Source organism: Glandiceps talaboti, chromosome 13 (genome assembly GCF_964340395.1).
Source record: "Glandiceps talaboti chromosome 13, keGlaTala1.1, whole genome shotgun sequence".
NCBI classification, from domain to species: domain Eukaryota; kingdom Metazoa; phylum Hemichordata; class Enteropneusta; family Spengelidae; genus Glandiceps; species Glandiceps talaboti.
In genome coordinates this window covers 4,096,494-4,115,524 of record NC_135561.1, presented here as the reverse complement: position 1 = coordinate 4,115,524, position 19,031 = coordinate 4,096,494, and the positions used below count along the sequence as shown (strand labels likewise).

Genomic DNA, 19,031 nt, shown 5'->3' with positions numbered 1-19,031 from the left:
TATAGACATAATACATTATATATAGACATAATACATTATATGTATATAGACATAATACATTATATGTATATAGACATAATACATTATATGTATATAGACATAATACATTATATGTAGACACAATACATTATATGTATAGATACACTATAGTCAAAGCAAATGAACCTGCAGCAGAAACAATTAATCAACACTTAATCAACACAATAGTCGGCTCCAGAGTTTTTCCAGAATTTGTCCATCACATTTCAAACCAAACAAACACACACACACGCACACACACGAACGCATGCACGCACGCACGCACACACACGAACGCATGCACGCACGCACGCACACGAACGCATGCACACACGCACACATGCACACACACACACACACACACACACACACACACACACACAGAAAGAACTAATTTATAATATTATTTTTAATAGAAAATCACAGAAGCTGAGTGTGTGGATACCCAGTCAGAAGCAATGTCAATGCTGACATCAGACCAGTTATGTAGATTACTTATGTATGCATTACAAAGAATGAAACACAGTGGGGTGAGTAAATACATTGGTTCTTATTAGTTGGCTGGGTTCATGTTAAGAAAAGATCATCAGGGTTATAGGTCACCATCAGGGTTAAAGGTCGCCAGGCTCTTGACCTATTGCATGCAATTGTTAGTACCTGTATTTATTTTTACTTCATGCAGGAGTGTCAAAACAGAACGAGAAGGTTGACTTATTCTTGCATGCACAATAGTAATGCATGTGTAGAGTGAAAGTCATTTTCTCTGCCAATAAATTGATGTTTGCTTTTACACACCCAGGGTATAAAATTCAAGTTATGAGAATAAAGGGCATAAAAATAGAAAGAAATGTGTGAACATGTTTTCTATCAAAGGATACCTTATCAGAAATCTCCAATAATGTGATGTGAAATTGATATTATGTACATTATGTGTTTATGCCAAATGTTACAATTTCAACTTGTCATAATGAACCATCCCATCATATGGCCACTTTTTTCTTTGTTCTGAGTGCAATTACATGTTTTAGCAACTGTGAGCTGCATTTCAAGTATAACATAAACAGAGTGCATACTACCTTTCCTAAATCAACTTTTAAGATTTCCGAGAAACGTAAATTGCATGTTTTGCAAATTGTCAAGAATATTAATGGTTTGGTGTTTGCTTCACAGTCAGAACCATTTCAGAAGCCAGTTCAACTTGACCTCCATCCAAGCTATGAAGAGTATGTGTTTTATCCCATGGATTTGAGTACTCTGGAAAAGGTAAAGCACTGTACAATTTTAGATTTTAAATGTTTGTTCCCCAAAACACCATGAAATGATAATGGAGTTAAATTATTCTGAAAAATAAAAAACAGTTAATTTATGTTAACGCTTAAGCCTGCACTTAGTAGTAACAATAAAATATTGCAATCAGTCAACCAGCAATGTATTCAATGACAATTGTGAAAAACCAATAATCATACATTGTACATGTTAATTAGAGGTCTATTTTATCTATAATTAGTACAGTTAGAATGTTAGGAATCACAAATTTTTTATGTTATCTGTAAAACTAAATAAATTCATAGTATGATACTATCATTTGATTGAACATTTCATAAGATAGATAGATATATATACCTTATATGTAAATATCAAAACCTACTGTTTTGCTACTGTCATAGGATTGTTCTCATAGTGAAATGGATAATGCCGCTTTCATTTAGGCTCTACTTGCACACTTTGTACAAATATTACAGTCTGTGAGATACAGGTGTACACATAGACCACACCTTATGTGTACATGGTTTTCTTATATTTCAGAATATTTACAAAAAAGAGATGTCAGTTTATGTTTACATCGTTTTCTTACATTTCAGAATATTTACAAAAAATAGACGTCAGTTTATGTTTACGTCGTTTCCTTATATTTCAGAATATTACAAAAAAGATGTATGGTTCTACTGAGGCATTTCTAGCTGATACCAAATGGTTATTACATAATTGTGTCTTATATAATGGATGTAAGTTTTCATAGTTTTTTTTATCATCACTTAATATGTTCAATTGGTTGTACGTGTACAAATTGGATTTTATGATGAATAAAGTATGATACTGTCAAAAGAATGGTATGGATAGTAATGAAAAAAAATATCACCACAGAAAAGTTGTTGTTGAAAATATTGGTTGATCTGAAAGTTGATTGTGTTATAACTGTTAACTTAAGATGATCATTCTGAATTTGATGTTTCACCTGATCATGTGATTGCTTACGCTGATCATGTGATTGCTTACTCTGATCATGTGATTGCTTACTAGTATTCTGATCATGTGAATTTTTAATCTCATCATGTGGTTGCTTATTCTGATCAGGTGATTGTTTAATCTCAGGTGATTGCTTGACATTATCATTCATTTATTTTACCGAATCATTGAGTTTATCTCATCATGTGATTATTTAAGCTCATTTGTTACTGTTTAACCAGATCATGTGATTGTATAATCAGATCATGTGATTAATTAACCAGATCATGTGATTGTTTTCAACAGCCAATCACAAATTGACAACTAGTGCACGTATGGTAGTGAAGATATGTGAGCATGAGGTAAGATAACATTCTACTACCGGTAGTAGAGATGATGTCACCGCTGACATGCTTTATTTGCATAAATTATGCTAGAAGGATAGAATAGAAATCTGACTTCGTATGAGAAGAGAACAACCTCCCAATCTGAAAGCATAAATACCTACAATGAGACTGTAATATTTTTACCATTTAAATCAATTCCTTTCATACTGACACATGTCTTGTTTTTCAGATGAGTGAAATCGAGATATGCCCAGACTGTTATTTGTCATCATGTATGAAAAAAGATAACTATTTCTGTGAACCTTGTGTGAGTATATCTAGTTATTTGTCATCCTGTATGAAAAAAGATAACTATTTCTGTGAACCTTGTGTGAGTATGTCTAGTTATTTGTCATCCTGTATGAAAACAGATAACTATTTCTGTGAACCTTGTGTGAGTATGTCTAGTTATTTGTCATCCTGTATGAAAACAGATAACTATTTCTGTGAACCTTGTGTGAGTATGTCTAGTTATTTGTCATCCTGTATGAAAACAGATAACTATTTCTGTGAACCTTGTGTGAGTATGTCTAGTTATTTGTCATCCTGTATGAAAACAGATAACTATTTCTGTGAACCTTGTGTGAGTATATCTAGTTATTTGTCATCCTGTATGAAAAAAAGATAACTATTTCTGTGAACCTTGTGTGAGTATGTCTAGTTATTTGTCATCCTGTATGAAAACAGATAACTATTTCTTTGAACCTTGTTTACAATTTCAAGCAGTGAATGTTTTAAAGAAATTGAATGTTAAGGCAGTACGAAATTAACAGTATATGTTTGCTGTGAAACCACACCATGCTGTCATCATACTCCGGCTTGTAACTTATTGTTAGTACGTGCAATTTTTAAAGTATATATTTAATGATCATTTATAATGTACCTTTTAATTTCAGCGTGAACCTCACAAACTAGTCTGGGCAAAGTTAAAAGGTTTCCCATTCTGGCCAGCCAAGGTAAGATGTCAACTTTGATTCCATATTTTAAATAAACACACACACACACACACACACACACACACACACACACACACACACACACACACACACACACACACACACACACACACACACACACACACACACACACACACACATACACACACACAAACATCCTCTCTCACACAGATACACACAAACATCCTCTCTCCCACACACACACATCCTCTCTCCCACAGATACACACAAACACACACACATACATACGTACACACACATAAACATCCTCTCTCAGACAGATACACACAAACATCCTCTCTCCCACACACACACACACATCCTCTCTCCCACAGATACACACACACACACACACACACACACACACACACACACACACGTACACACAACAAATATGGGAAATTATATCTAAGCACTCTTATGTTTCCATATCTTTACATTACTAACCCCCCCCCCAACCCCCCCCCCCCCCCCCCCCCCCCCCCCCCCCCCAGGTAACTCAACTCACTTATTTCTATAATACCCTGTGAAATTACACATCTTTATTCCATTTTATGTTTTGATATTTTGCAGGCTTTGAGACAAGTTGATGGTCAAGTAGATGTCAGATTTTTTGGTCAGCATGACAGGTATGGGATCCTATAAAAATCTTCATATTTTACTTTAACTGTGCCAAAATAAGTCAAGTTAAAATCAAACTTATACAGAGATATAAAAAGGGGTTGTTACTGTGAAGTGTTCTTAATAAAATAGTTATTGTCCTTTTTCTCCCATAATTTATACTGATCAACTAATCTCACTTTGTTATGAGTAGACATTGTTATGTATGATGTTATAAATTTGCCAGTGAATTGTAGAACCATATTTTAGACCCATATTAACAGCATATTAGCTTTGGGTATGTCTTTGAACCTAGAAGACTTAGTTTTCATTTGTGTTCTCTTGTGTAAAAGTTGTTGACATCATAGCATGTAATTTGGAGTGACATGGTTGAATGGTTTAGAGTGGCTGGCTTGGAATCTGCAGGTTGCAGGTTGGAGCCTCACCCCCCCCCCCCCCCCTGAAACTGGTATAAGTTCTTATCCAAGAGACTGATATAAAGAGTGAAATAACAAAGATGTCACCAATGACAAGTTATCTTGTTATTGTTTTTCAGTGCATGGGTGGCTTCATCTAGTTGTTACTATGACAACTTATCTTGTTATTGTTTTTCAGTGCATGGGTGGCTTCATCTAGTTGTTACTATGACAACTTATATTGTTATTGTTTTTCAGTGCATGGGTGGCTTCATCTAGTTGTTACTATGACAACTTATATTGTTATTGTTTTTCAGTGCATGGGTGGCTTCATCTAGTTGTTACTATGACAACTTATATTGTTATTGTTTTTCAGTACATGGGTGGCTTCATCTAGTTGTTACTATGACAACTTATATTGTTATTGTTTTTCAGTGCATGGGTGGCTTCATCTAGTTGTTACTATGACAACTTATATTGTTATTGTTTTTCAGAGCATGGGTGGCTTCATCTAGTTGTTACATGATGTCAGAAGAGATTCCGTTTCCTATCAAGAAGAGGAAGGGAGCCTTTGAAAATGCTATGCAAGAAATGGAACTACATATAGAAAATATACGAAGACGACATGGAAGATGGGAGTATGCATCTTACCGGACACCTTATGATCCAACAAATACTTACAATCATAATCATTTGAAATTCAGTTCACAACAGTCAGGAAAACTTCTAAATGGTGTGAAAGATTCCACTGACCCGGATAACACTAGGAAAGTTGCTAAGATTAAAATTAAGATAAAGAAGTCATCTGGTAAGTTAACACTTGAAGGTGTTGATCAAGATTATATCGACGCTTCTCTGAAAGACGGTACCGGAGAAGATGCAGAGACTGATAAGACAATGAAACATTGTTCAAATAAATCTAGAAACATTTTTGAAGCAATGAAAATTGTTGACGAGGAAGAAAATCAACCCTCTGATCCACTTACTGAGAAACCAAAGAACTTGAAAACTGGATTGCTAAAGTTAAAAATAGGTGGTGGGGTGGTGGTCAAGTCAGCTGTATCAGATTCTGCAGCAAAGCCAGTGTTGGCCAAGCAGAGCCATTCTAGCCCAGAGTCTGAAAAGCCAGTACCTATGGGAGTATTTGAAATCAGTAATGATGCATTAGACACTGTGACACCTTCCACAGAGGGGTCCCCAAACACAAGGACATTGACTGACACTGCCAAAAGTAATCAAACTGACATTGCAAGCAAGTTGACTACCAGAATGTCTGCTGAAGAAAAGGAAAATCAAAATGTTTCAGAAAGCAAGCCTAATATGGAGCAAGAAGATGTGCTTAAGGTATCTGATAAAGGCAATGTAAAAACTGTACAGGAGTCTCCTAACACACCAGACAAACAAGAAGGTGGTAAGGAAACAGACAGTGATATGCCATCAATTTTACCAACAAAACTGCCAAGCTTGTCAAATTTAGAGGAAGCAACGTTACAGCTTTCTCCTGAGCATACAAACCCGGTCACACCACCATCAAACAGATCAACCCCATCAACTGATAAGTTTAAAATGCATTTAAATAAGACTATTGAATCCTGTAAAGCTTCTCTTGGCATCACAGAAACGGATGTCTTAGAAGAGATGGAGCAAGAGAAGGATGCTGAGTCAGAATCAGATGGTGCGTTGCTTAGCAATGTCAGTGATGATGATGACGATGATGATGATGATGATGATGATGATGATGATGAGAGCGCTGATGAAAATGAGGGAAGGGAACAGAAGGAGACAGAAGATGAAGCGATGGAGGAAGAAGCTGAATCTTGCAATAGTCAGGAAGATAATACTATGACTGATAGACCTTGTGAGGAGAATACAACGATGGACATTGATGAACCAAAAAATGATGACATTTGTGATGCAGAGAACAAAGAAACAGACAAAATTACAGACGTTCCAAGTGAAGAAAAACCAGATTTGAAAGTTGATGATTCTAAACCTGAGAATACATCACCTGTAGTTTCACCCAAAATCTTGCCAAGGGATGATGTGAAAGTTTCTCCAACTAACACAAAAACTGACAGCAATCAGTCACCAGATATTGTTGAAATTGATGTTGACGGGAATAGTAAGGAGAAACCAACAGTCGTAAGAACACCTAGAAAAAGTCCAAAAGTAGACAGTAGAACCCAAGAAGCAGTACAGAAAAATGGGATTGCTTCACCAGAAATTATAGAACAGAAAAAAAATGAAAATATACAGAGGAAGGGACCCGTAACAAATGACAGTGTACAGACCACTGAAAAGATTAATAGTTCAACTACAAGTATTGACACTCAGAAATCTTCGGTATCACCTCCATTACAACCTGTCAAATTCTCTGCCAGGTTAGCTGAGAAAGCTGCACAAAGAGCTGCTGTATCTGTGACAGCACCAGCTGCAAACATGGATGTCACTGGTGTAGGTATAACTTCACTTACTGGACTGACTTCTACAAGTACAACCCATAGAGGGGGTACATCTAGTGTGAGTAATGCACAAGTAACTGACACTGAAAAACTATCGGTGGATTTCAAGAAATATTCAAATAAGGTGAGTAGTAAGATGTGTTGTTATGTGTGTACTTTGTATGTGTAATGTATATATGCATGTCTATACACCACTGTTTATATACTGGTTACATGTACCTATGGGTTTATATCTCATAAAGCAATGATGGGTACAGCCTGGATGGGGCTCTATGAACCGGTTAATTTGGAAACTTGTAGGATAGAAATTGCAATGTGAATGCTTTAATCCTATATGCTTACAGTGGCTGCAATGGATGGAATGCCCTCGAGAGAGTTGAAGTATAAAAGGCTGCTGTATTGTTATAGCTCCTTGCCAGGGGTAATAATTGTATAGCACTATTTTCTAGCAGAATTAAGAACAATATTGGAGAATAATGTAATATACCTGCACAAGATTAATATACAAAACAAAATGATAACAATGATGTCAGTTTCCAAATTTTTGATGTTTTAAAAGCTGCCAAATAGAAATGCACCCTGTAATGACATAAGTGACAGGGTTTATATGTTCCTGGAAATTCGTAGACTGTAAGATACATCGTGTTGTTCCACTGGCCTGCTCTGAAGGTTTTGACTGATGTGTGAGGGTGCCTCATCATGGCGTACCTTACAGTCCGGGAAATTCATGGAAAGTCCTGGAATTGCTGGAAACTCATGGAAAAATGTAGTCGACTCCTGGAAAATTGACCAACTGAATGTTCGGATCAATATTACTGTAGTCAAGTGTCAATTAGAAATATGTATTAAAAAGCAGACAAATAAAATATATTTCATTGGTCAACTTTCCTGGAAAATGACCAAAATTGATCTGGATACTCCTGGAAAACTGATGAAAAACTCCTGGAATTTTATTTGACTTTAAGTGTAGGAATCCTGAAATAAGTAGTAATGCCATGTTGCCATTTTCTGAGCCAAAACTAATTTAGAATAATCATTATGATTTAATTTGTAACAGATTATGCAGTATGTTGATACATCACTTCAAGAGTTTTATCAGGAGTTGTCTCACAATGTAAACAAAGTCAACTCATCAACATCAGAAGAATTAACATCATCAACAATCAAAAAGTTAAAAGTTGACTTGGAAGTTATGCAGTGGAAACATCAACAAGAATTAGCAGAACTTAGACACAATGCAGGTAGGAAATCTTCACATACAGTACTGTAATATTCACACAGAGTACGTAGAATTAATAGCTATGACACAATGCAGGTAGGAAATCTTCACATACAGTACTGCAATATTCACACACAGTATGTAGAATTAATAGCTTTGACAATGCAGGTAGGAAATCTTCACATACAGTACTGTAATATTCACACAGTATGTAGAATTAATAGCTATGACACAATGCAGGTAGGAAATCTTCACATACAGTACTGCAATATTCACACACAGTATGTAGAATTAATAGCTATGACACAATGCAGGTAGGAAATCTTCACATACAGTACTGCAATATTCACACACAGTATGTAGAATTAATAGCTATGACACAATGCAGGTAGGAAATCTTCACATACAGTACTGCAATATTCACACACAGTATGTAGAATTAATAGCTATGACACAATGCAGGTAGGAAATCTTCACATACAGTACTGCAATATTCACACACAGTACGTAGAATTAATAGCTATGACACAATGCAGGTAGGAAATCTTCACGTACAGTACTGCAATATTCACACACAGTACGTAGAATTAATAGCTATGACAATGCAGGTAGGAAATCTTCACATACAGTACTGTAATATTCACACACAGTACGTAGAATTAATAGCTATGACACAATGCAGGTAGGAAATCTTCACGTACAGTACTGCAATATTCACACACAGTACGTAGAATTAATAGCTATGACAATGCAGGTAGGAAATCTTCACATACAGTACTGCAATATTCACACACAGTACGTAGAATTAATAGCTATGACACAATGCAGGTAGGAAATCTTCACATACAGTACTGCAATATTCACACACAGTATGTAGAATTAATAGCTATGACACAATGCAGGTAGGAAATCTTCACATACAGTACTGTAATATTCACACACTACGTAGAATTAATAGCTATGACACAATGCAGGTAGGAAATCTTCACATACAGTACTGCAATATTCACACACAGTACGTAGAATTAATAGCTATGACACAATGCAGGTAGGAAATCTTCACATACAGTACTGCAATATTCACACACAGTATGTAGAATTAATAGCTATGACACAATGCAGGTAGGAAATCTTCACATACAGTACTGTAATATTCACACAGTACGTAGAATTAATAGCTATGACACAATGCAGGTAGGAAATCTTCACAGATAGTACTGTAATATTCACACACAGTACGTAGAATTAATAGCTATGACACAATGCAGGTAGGAAATCTTCACATACAGTACTGCAATATTCACACACAGTATGTAGAATTAATAGCTATGACACAATGCAGGTAGGAAATCTTCACATACAGTACTGTAATATTCACACACAGTACGTAGAATTAATAGCTATGACACAATGCAGGTAGGAAATCTTCACAGATAGTACTGTAATATTCACACACAGTACGTAGAATTAATAGCTATGACACAATGCAGGTAGGAAATCTTCACATACAGTACTGTAATATTCACACAGAGTATGTAGAATTAATAGCTATGACACAATGCAGGTAGGAAATCTTCACATATAGTACTGTAATATTCACACACAGTATGTAGAATTAATAGCTATGACACAATGCAGGTAGGAAATCTTCACATACAGTACTGTAATATTCACACAGTATGTAGAATTAATAGCTATGACACAATGCAGGTAGGAAATCTTCACATACAGTACTGCAATATTCACACAGTATGTAGAATTAATAGCTATGACACAATGCAGGTAGGAAATCTTCACATACAGTACTGTAATATTCACACACAGTATGTAGAATTAATAGCTAAGACACAATGCAGGTAGGAAATCTTCACATACAGTACTGCAATATTCACACACAGTATGTAGAATTAATAGCTAAGACACAATGCAGGTAGGAAATCTTCACAGACAGTACTGCAATATTCACACACAGTACGTAGAATTAATAGCTAAGACACAATGCAGGTAGGAAATCTTCACAGACAGTACTGCAATATTCACACAGAGTATGTAGAATTAATAGCTATGACACAATGCAGGTATGGAAATCTTCACATACAGTACTGTAATATTCACACACAGTATGTAGAATTAATAGCTATGACACAATGCAGGTAGGTATTCTTCACATACAGTACAGTAACTGCAATATTCACACAGTACGTAGAATTAATAGCTATGACACAATGCAGGTAGGAAATCTTCACAGACAGTACTGCAATATTCACACAGAGCACATATAGAATTGATAGATTTCATCCCTCATCTGGGTGGGTTTGATTACATTTGCCATGGTGTAGTAAGAAAGAAAGAGTGTCTTTCAGTTCAACTACCAAACAACACAGGTTTTCCCTTTGGCAACTCCGGTTTCCTCTTGCACTAACACTAAACCTATGAGGGACTCTCCTCATTTGATTTCTTCTGATAAGATAACATCAATGCCATTACCCTGAATTGAAATGAAACTCTTGTTTAAGGACTGATTTCATTTTATAGCACTAACCAGCAGCCAGTGGCAAAACTCCTGTCGTATGAACTGCTGTGATACTGTAGTCTAATATATTAGAATAAAATGATGTCATTTTTATTCATACAGTATCACAGCAGTTCATACGATGGGAGTTTTGCTAGTGATTACTAGTCATTAAATAAGTGAAAGAGAAAAGTAAAATATAAGTAACCTATCATTTGGAAACAAAAATGATGAAAGATACTTACACATTGCAAACCATCTCACTTTAACCCATACACTCTAAACCTGGAAATTTTTGCTAAAGACTTATTTTTGCTAATTTCACTGGAAAACAAAAATGCAAAAATAAATACTGACTAAAATGCCTTCTTGCACGTGAACACAATGTATCAGTCTGGTCATTAGTAAAAATAAGTAGTGACTAAAATGCCTTCTTGCACGTGAACACAATGTACCAGTCTGGTCATTAGTAAAAAATTTGTCTTTGAGAACTTGCTGAAGACTAAAATCGCAAAACTTTGTAGTAGTGAAAATATCTAAGTGTACAGTAGTCATAAAAAGTTTTATATTTTTGATTGTTGCACTAATTTGTTGTAATATTGTGTATTTGTATTTCAGAATTGACAGTGGCAGAAATTCGCCAAAGTTTACAGAAAGAGAAACTCAATTCCATAGCTGATGTCAAGAAAGAGTTTACTGTAGAGAAACAGGCAGCTATAAACGAAACAAAGAAAAAACAATGGGTGAGTTAAAATCCTAGCTGCAGTATGATGTAATATTTACCAAGTGTGCTGTTGCAGAGTTACATGTATACTATAATATAGTTGAAGTCCTGAAGTGTTGTGTAATATTTACCAAATGTTATGTATTGTTGAACTGTCAGCCTTCAAGCAGCCCTCAATTGTCCATAGCATTTTAAATGGCTATTTATTATAGTTACAAGTCACATGTACTAAGACAAATTCATGAAAGAAAAGTGTATTCTATGCTGTACTTTCAGAGTATACAAACTGTGGTACAACGCCCTCAACACATGAATCACTGATGCTTTTGTTTATTTACGTACCTTTTAGAGCACAATAATGTACAGCGTCTGTGCCTTTTAACTCTTTGCTGTCAGTGAGCAAACTATCACAGCGCCCTCAACATATAATTGACTAAAACTTTTGTTTTTGTACTTATTTCTTCTAGTGCGCTAACTGTGGTAAAGAGGCAATATTTTTCTGTTGCTGGAACACAAGTTATTGTGATTATCCATGCCAGCAGTCCCATTGGCCTGAACATATGAATTCCTGTGCACAAAGCTCTACATCAGCACCATCTGTACCATCAGAATCCACAGACCATAGAGAAGGTGGCAATATTGCTAACCAGGTGGGCTGAATACACATTTCTATTGGAATTTATATAAAGATTTGTGTGTGTGTGTGTGACACAGTATACTGTGAGTGTGCATGTATGTTTGTATCTGTAATGTTGTTAAAAGTATGATATAGTGTCACCCTGATGTTGTCTTGAATACTTTATTTGTGCATATTTAAGGAGAACAAAAGTGAAGCTGATTTCATATTCACTGCAATAGTTATGCATAGGAAGCCACAAAAAAAATTTACTGACCGACCTTGCAAAATGCAACCTCTCTGAAATAGATCTGTAAAAACTGTCCAACAGAAAAAATGTATTTTACAATGGGGATGATGCATCATGGGAAAGTTAACATTTGTTCACATCCCCTGAAACCTTGACCAAACAATGTCCAACAATAGAGTCCTATTATTGTGAACTTTTCTCTGATGCTGTACATTATTTTGTAGCAGGTTTCTTCTCTGCAAGTCTAGAGGGCTATCCATGGCTTCCAGTCTCTGCTCATGTCTAGCTAAATGATGTCCTGAGATGAAATTTCAAATTCAAACAAATTCACCCACTGTCATAAACATAGTGTCTTTGTTAATCAATCACAGTATTCTAACTAATGATAAGTTAGTGTTTATCGGGGACAGTTACATCATGTCCAAATATGGTATATTTGTCAGATCAGGACACTACTTATACATTGTTTACATCATTCTAACAGTTTTGGGTTTACTCATTTTCAACAAAATTTTGGTATAAAAGTTCTCATTTAAAGCTAGACTGGGGGAAGAGAGATCTTGAGAGTTGAAGCCGTAGGTAGCAGCTAGACTACTTCTATACCAGAGTTGATAATATTTATCATTTTTTTCGATTATGCCTTTTTCTTTTGCTAGCTTTTTCTTTTCTCTTTTGATAGCTTTTTCTTTTCTCTTTTGATATTTGACTTTAGACAATAAGTAGCAACCTCAAATGTATGGAAATCTTTGAAAAATGAATTAGGATATTATATCTAACTTTACTTTCCATCATCACTACAGGTACGTACAGCTGTCAGTATACAACAGGCACCTACTGAAGGAAGAAAACCTAACGGTTCTAAATCAGTTGTTGTAAATCAACCCGTACAAGTACAGTATGTAAGACAACCTGTTGCCCGTTCAACACCAACGACACCACCTCAAGTTGTTGTACAGACTCAAGTTGCTCCAACCGTACAGAGTTATGGCCCTGTCTTAGCACCAATGAACACCCTTACCCGTGCTCCAACTACTATTGTACAGCAAAGACCTATCATACAACAAGGAACATACCCTGTGCTAAGACCCCAGGGAGGGATAGTGACACAGACTGTAACACAAAATGTACCGACACAGATTGTGGTGCGTCCGCAGATGCCGACAGTAGCACCTGGACCTATGCAAATTAGAAATGTAGTTAGCTACCCAAGATCAAGACCTGTGTAAAACAAAACTTTATCATAAATGTGTCACTCGTATTTGTTCCAACTACTGAAAGATGGTAGGTTTAGACATTCAGTTCAATAGCATGTTGTAGTTTACATCTCCTACAATGATTTTTGTAGTGGCTCTCCATCAGAAAAAAACAAACTTACAGACATTGATAGTAAACACACGTATACAGTGATACATTTTGTCTTGTCTAAGCTATCTTTCGATATGTAATAGTGTGCTGGCTTTACTTCGCACTGAGATAAAGTATTGTAGTGATTTAGCCTAGCCTGTACTATTACTAGGGCTTCACGTACACAACACCCAAAGACATGGGCTTGTGGTTTGTACCAATGGTGACCTAGAATGACCAAAGTATCCCTCGATTCTCCGATCAGTTTAAAATGGACTGTTAGTTGAGATTCAAACCATACATCATTTCTATATCAAATATACAATATGGATAGCAACGGTAGTTACTGGTTTCCTATATATCTGTTGTATATATTTTATTTTAAAATTATGTTGCAAAATACTCAATTGTGAAAATCCATTTACTTACTTATTCACAACAATAAACATGTTTACAAAATAAAAATTCAAATTTGTCATACATACAGAAAACCCCAAATAAAGAATTATTATATCTAGTTTTATCATTTCATAAATGTACGTTTCTATCCAAAACTTTTACACACAAAAATAAAAAAGTAACTATTTACATTACATTGGTGAAAAGACTGTAAGATAGGTGTGTCCAGTTTCTGGTAGAAATGTTTCTTGTAGATGTATATAAATAATCAAAACTAACTGGATTAAATCTGAACCACGACAGAATAGAAATTGATACTGGACTTGAAATAAAGCTACCTTTTTGAAACCTGTTATTAAAGTGGCCATATGGATGAGAATTTGGTATTTATTTTGGATTTCTATTTGATAAAACAGCTTCACCATGTTTTTCTACATGAAAATATAATATGAAATAACATATACCAAGTCCATGTTCATAACTCAATACATTGCAAAAAGATGCAAAAGGTGTAAAAAGTGTTGTTATTGTACGTACAATAACAAATATTTTACACATTGTTTAATGTTTTGCCGTTTATTGAGTTATGAACATAGACTTGGTATATGTTATTTCACATTATTTTTTCAAGTAGAAATACGTAGTGAAGCTGTTTTATCAAATGAAAATCCAAAATAAATACCAAATTCTCATCCATATGGCCATTTTAAGTGACCATGTATCAACTGCAATAATTGTGGTTACAACTTTCCATCTATTGCAACAATCTACTGTCAGGTTAGTCCATTTAGAGGTCACCTAGTCAGATGTCTTAGACAAAATAAAAAAATTGTGTGTTTCCAATAACCTGACCAACCCGAGTTTATGCTGCTGACCCAAAACAAATTTTAAACATTTACAACAAAAACATAACAAACTCTTTGTCTTCTTGACCTTCATGCACGTCTGCTTTCTTTCCTCAGCGATATCTGTACATATTTCATCAAACTATCACAGAAGGGGTATTCTGACTGACATTTCATTTGTTTTTGGGTGGAAGCAACGTTTTTCAAAAATAAAAAAGATAAAGATTAAAAATATAAAATGAAATAGAATCCCGACCTACCTACCTTATTTTCTGAAGCCATGTTATCGGATACACAATTTTTTTTACTTTAGTGTCATTATACTAAAGATATCCGAGAGATTCTGAGTTTATTTGAATAGTGTAACAGATGAAGTTTGACTTGTATGTCTTGAGACACATCCTAGGTGAAGTGTTGCAGCCAGAGGGGGTTTTTGGGTCATTTGACACACATTTTTTTGACCTGACCCACAATTTTGGAAGTGATGGGTCATAGATGACCCACACTAAAATTGTATGCAAATATGTTTAGCGACATGACCACACCTATAGCAATAGCCAAATGATAGTGAATACTTTGTATGGCATAGATAACAACAAGGTTGGATAGGCAATTGCATAATCATTCAGCAAATATCTAGCATGGATCAGCATGTGGGTAAATATTTTTAAAAACTGTGCAGTTGTGCTACAACTCCATTGGCGTTTTTTTGTATAATGTCCCCAAAAAATTTATGATGACCCAGAAAAATAAGTCTCGGGACACTATGTCCCACTTTTTCGAAAGGCTGGCTGCAACACTGGGTGAACTCACCAACAGTGTGCCCTCAAATGATAGCCAAATTTTGTTGTGAGTCAAAATGATAAAAACTGACATTTCTTGTGAGTCACCATACATAGTACAAGATAGGGGAACACCAAATTTTGGTTTGTCACTAGAAATTGTGTGCATCAGTGACATGTTAAATTAGCTTAGAGGGCACACTGCTCACCAACATTGTTGTTGTACATGTAATCAATCCCTGGAAGTGAGTACAGCAACTATAACCGTAGAAAACAATCATTTCTAGGTATAAAGGAAATTGTCATCCTTTCATAACATGTTCTATGGCACTATTGACATTCTAATGTCTTGTAGTAAATTTACACTATAATATGTATATTTATAAAATATTGCTACTAATTATATGTTACGTAGCCATATGTATAAAATATTGCTACTAATTATATGTTACGTAGCCATATTTATAAAATATTGCTACTAATTATATGTTACGTAGCCATATGTATAAAATATTGCTACTAATTATATGTTACGTAGCCATATGTATAAAATATTGCTACTAATTATATGTTACGTAGCCATATTTATAAAATATTGCTACTAATTATATGTTACGTAGCCATCTATCAATATTTCATTTCTGATTGCTTTCCTTTATAAAAAAAACAAAGGATGGTTTAAGCTGTTACTACTCAATGTACTGGATGGACACTGCAATGCCACAGGCATTTGTTTCCCGAGTTATGTCTCAGAATATTTCTATCAGATTACGACGAAATGTCGATAATATCGTTAATATTGACGTATTTAGCCAACTATATATGAAAGGGGTAAAATTACACTTGCTTCTGTGATCGCGCAGGTTCACTCAATGCGAAAGAAGTCTTCTTTCGCATTGAGTGAACCTGCGCGATCACAGAAACAAGTGTATTTTTACCCCTTTCATATATAGTTGGCTAAATACGTCAATATTAACGATATTATCGACATTATATTGTAATCTGATAGAAATATTCTGAGACATAACTCAGGAAACAAATGCCTGTGTGCAATGCATTTTGCTTTCAAATTGGATATAGTATATTTTTATGTCTTACTACATATAGAATCACGTTGACTTTACTAATGTACTAAGTCAGTTATTTCAGCTATTCTAGTATATAATAATAATCTTTATTTATACTGGATAGTTTAAGCATGTAAACACTTGTCTCCCAAGAAGTCCAGTGAGGGCCATCCCTCATGGGTTCAGTGTTAATGCAGGAGGAAACCGGGGAAAACCTGCGTTGTTCGGTAGAGTCAAACTGAACGACACTCTTCTTACTTACAGCGTGGTAAATTTAATCGAACCCTGAATGGGGTTCGAACCCCGACCGCAGTGGTAAGAGGCAAGTGGTTTAACTACTTGGCCACCGACAACCCTATATATCTGCCATAAATGAGTACAAAACATGTAAGCATACATTTCTGCGTAAGCAACGAAATAAGTACGTCTTGGTGGGTATGTTTTGGACGGGTGCCGTAAAGAGGCCTGGAGTTTACGATGATGTAAAAGTCCAACCAGATAAACTGTCTTTACATATTAATAGGTTGGTAGTTAGTGGTATTTGTTTACTTGGACTATCTATGCTATCTTATAACATTATCAGATGATTCATTCCTACAAGACAGCTGTCAGATAGTCAGATTAAAAAAAAGGCAGAACAATTCTGTTCAAATATACAAGACTTGTATCCCTTTAGTCAGAGTTATAAAATGCAAAGTTTTCAAACGATATCTATATGAAATAATTCTGTTTGAATATACAAGACTTGTATCCCTTTAGAAATGTTCTCTGAATATCAACTCAGAATTGAAAATATTTGACTTGAAGAATGTATTCTTGAACTTTTTGTAACATTGGAAATGTGTTACAATGTATAGTATTCTTCATAGTGGCCGGATGGATGAGAGATGAATTTTGAATTAAAAAAACAACTTCGCTAATTTTTCTCCTGAAAAAGTAATCACTTAGTCTGTCAAATCTAGTCCATACCTGCATCTGTCTCCATATACTAAAATGTCCACCATGTATGATGGGTTTGATAACTGCTGTTACAAGTAAGTAGTTAATAAGACACTGCATGTTTGTAAAGTAAACATTTTTACACATTTTAAGTATTTTTTTGCAGTTATTGAGTTACACACAGACTTGAGCTGGGTTGTTTCATGTTGTTTTTCAAAACATTGTTACATTAATGAAAATGCCAAAATCAATACCCATTTCTGATCCATTTGGAGAAATTTTAATGTAGTTTTTCTTTGAGGTACGGTTTTCAGCAGTTTTAGAAAAAAAGAGAAGTGATATATGTATTTGTTGACATCGTTTCTCATGGTGATAACTTTACCATTGGAACAAAGAGTTCCTCTAGAATCCTGTCTTATTTCTCAAATGAAAGATTGAAAACAGTTGTAGAGAAAATTGAATTGTCACTGTTCAAGAAATACAAATTTTTGAATAAAAATCGTGTATTATACCATGACTTCTGTGTATTCCAAGTATTATTAGCAGTTTGTGTGATTTGATGTACAACAGTTATTTATAACAGGTTGTGTGAATGAATGAACGAACAACTAAAAGTAGCAATACACAAATACAACCAAGCATTGATGATTTGAACTTGCTATGAAGAGGGAAAGTAAACAAATGAAATGGATTTATAACTACTCTACTCTGGGGTTGTTGTGTGTGTGTGTGCGTGTGTGTATGCATGCATGTATGTATGTATGTATGTATGTATCTATGTATGCATGCATGTGTATGTATGCATGCATGCATGCATGGATGTATGCATGGATGTATGCATGTGTGTATGTATGTATGTAGGGTATGTATGTATGTATGTATGTATGTATGTATGTTATCATTTAGATTTATTCATGGGGTTTATTCTATTGGGCCTGCTCTAATAAAAAGTTTTTAAACATTTGATTGGTGTAAATGTAGTTTAAGCTGCTTGCTGCTTAATGAACTCAAACCAGGCTATAATGCAGATATTGCACCAATCTCGTGTTCCTCTGTGCTATGCACTCGGTTGGTGCAATATCTGCACTATAGCCCTCCTTTAGTTTATTGACCATTACTTAACTTGAAGCTGACAAGGGTTACAGTGAGTGAATGAAGTAGGAATGTATTCCTTAACCAAGATGGTAAGGGTTGCAGTGTCCCAAACTGACAAAGGCTGAAAATTCATAAATAAATGCAAATAATACTGCTCCATCCACTAAATAATTTG

The 19,031-nt window shown here is 35.1% G+C and overlaps 1 protein-coding gene across 1 annotated transcript; it reads left to right on the top strand.

Moving 5' to 3' along the window:
* Positions 1–476: 476 nt before the first annotated feature.
* Positions 477–13,611, top strand: LOC144444923 (MYND-type zinc finger-containing chromatin reader ZMYND8-like). Its single transcript, XM_078134473.1, has 13 exons — positions 477–548; positions 1,189–1,281; positions 1,937–2,024; positions 2,551–2,606; positions 2,821–2,898; positions 3,527–3,586; positions 4,160–4,215; positions 5,097–6,294; positions 6,349–7,188; positions 8,122–8,305; positions 11,414–11,538; positions 11,987–12,169; positions 13,186–13,611. Exons 1-13 carry the CDS (start codon positions 477–479, stop codon positions 13,609–13,611), a joined length of 3,459 nt encoding a protein of 1,152 aa, XP_077990599.1.
* Positions 13,612–19,031: the final 5,420 nt, after the last annotated feature.

Coding starts and splice junctions, on each gene's coding strand:
- LOC144444923 (XM_078134473.1), top strand. CDS start 477: ATGTCAATGCTGACATCAGACCAGTTATGTAGATTACTTATGTATGCA. Junction 2,025..2,550: donor TTGTGTCTTATATAATGGAT/GTAAGTTTTCAT, acceptor TGTTTTCAACAG/CCAATCACAAATTGACAACT. Junction 6,295..6,348: donor ATGGTGCGTTGCTTAGCAAT/GTCAGTGATGAT, acceptor GATGATGATGAG/AGCGCTGATGAAAATGAGGG.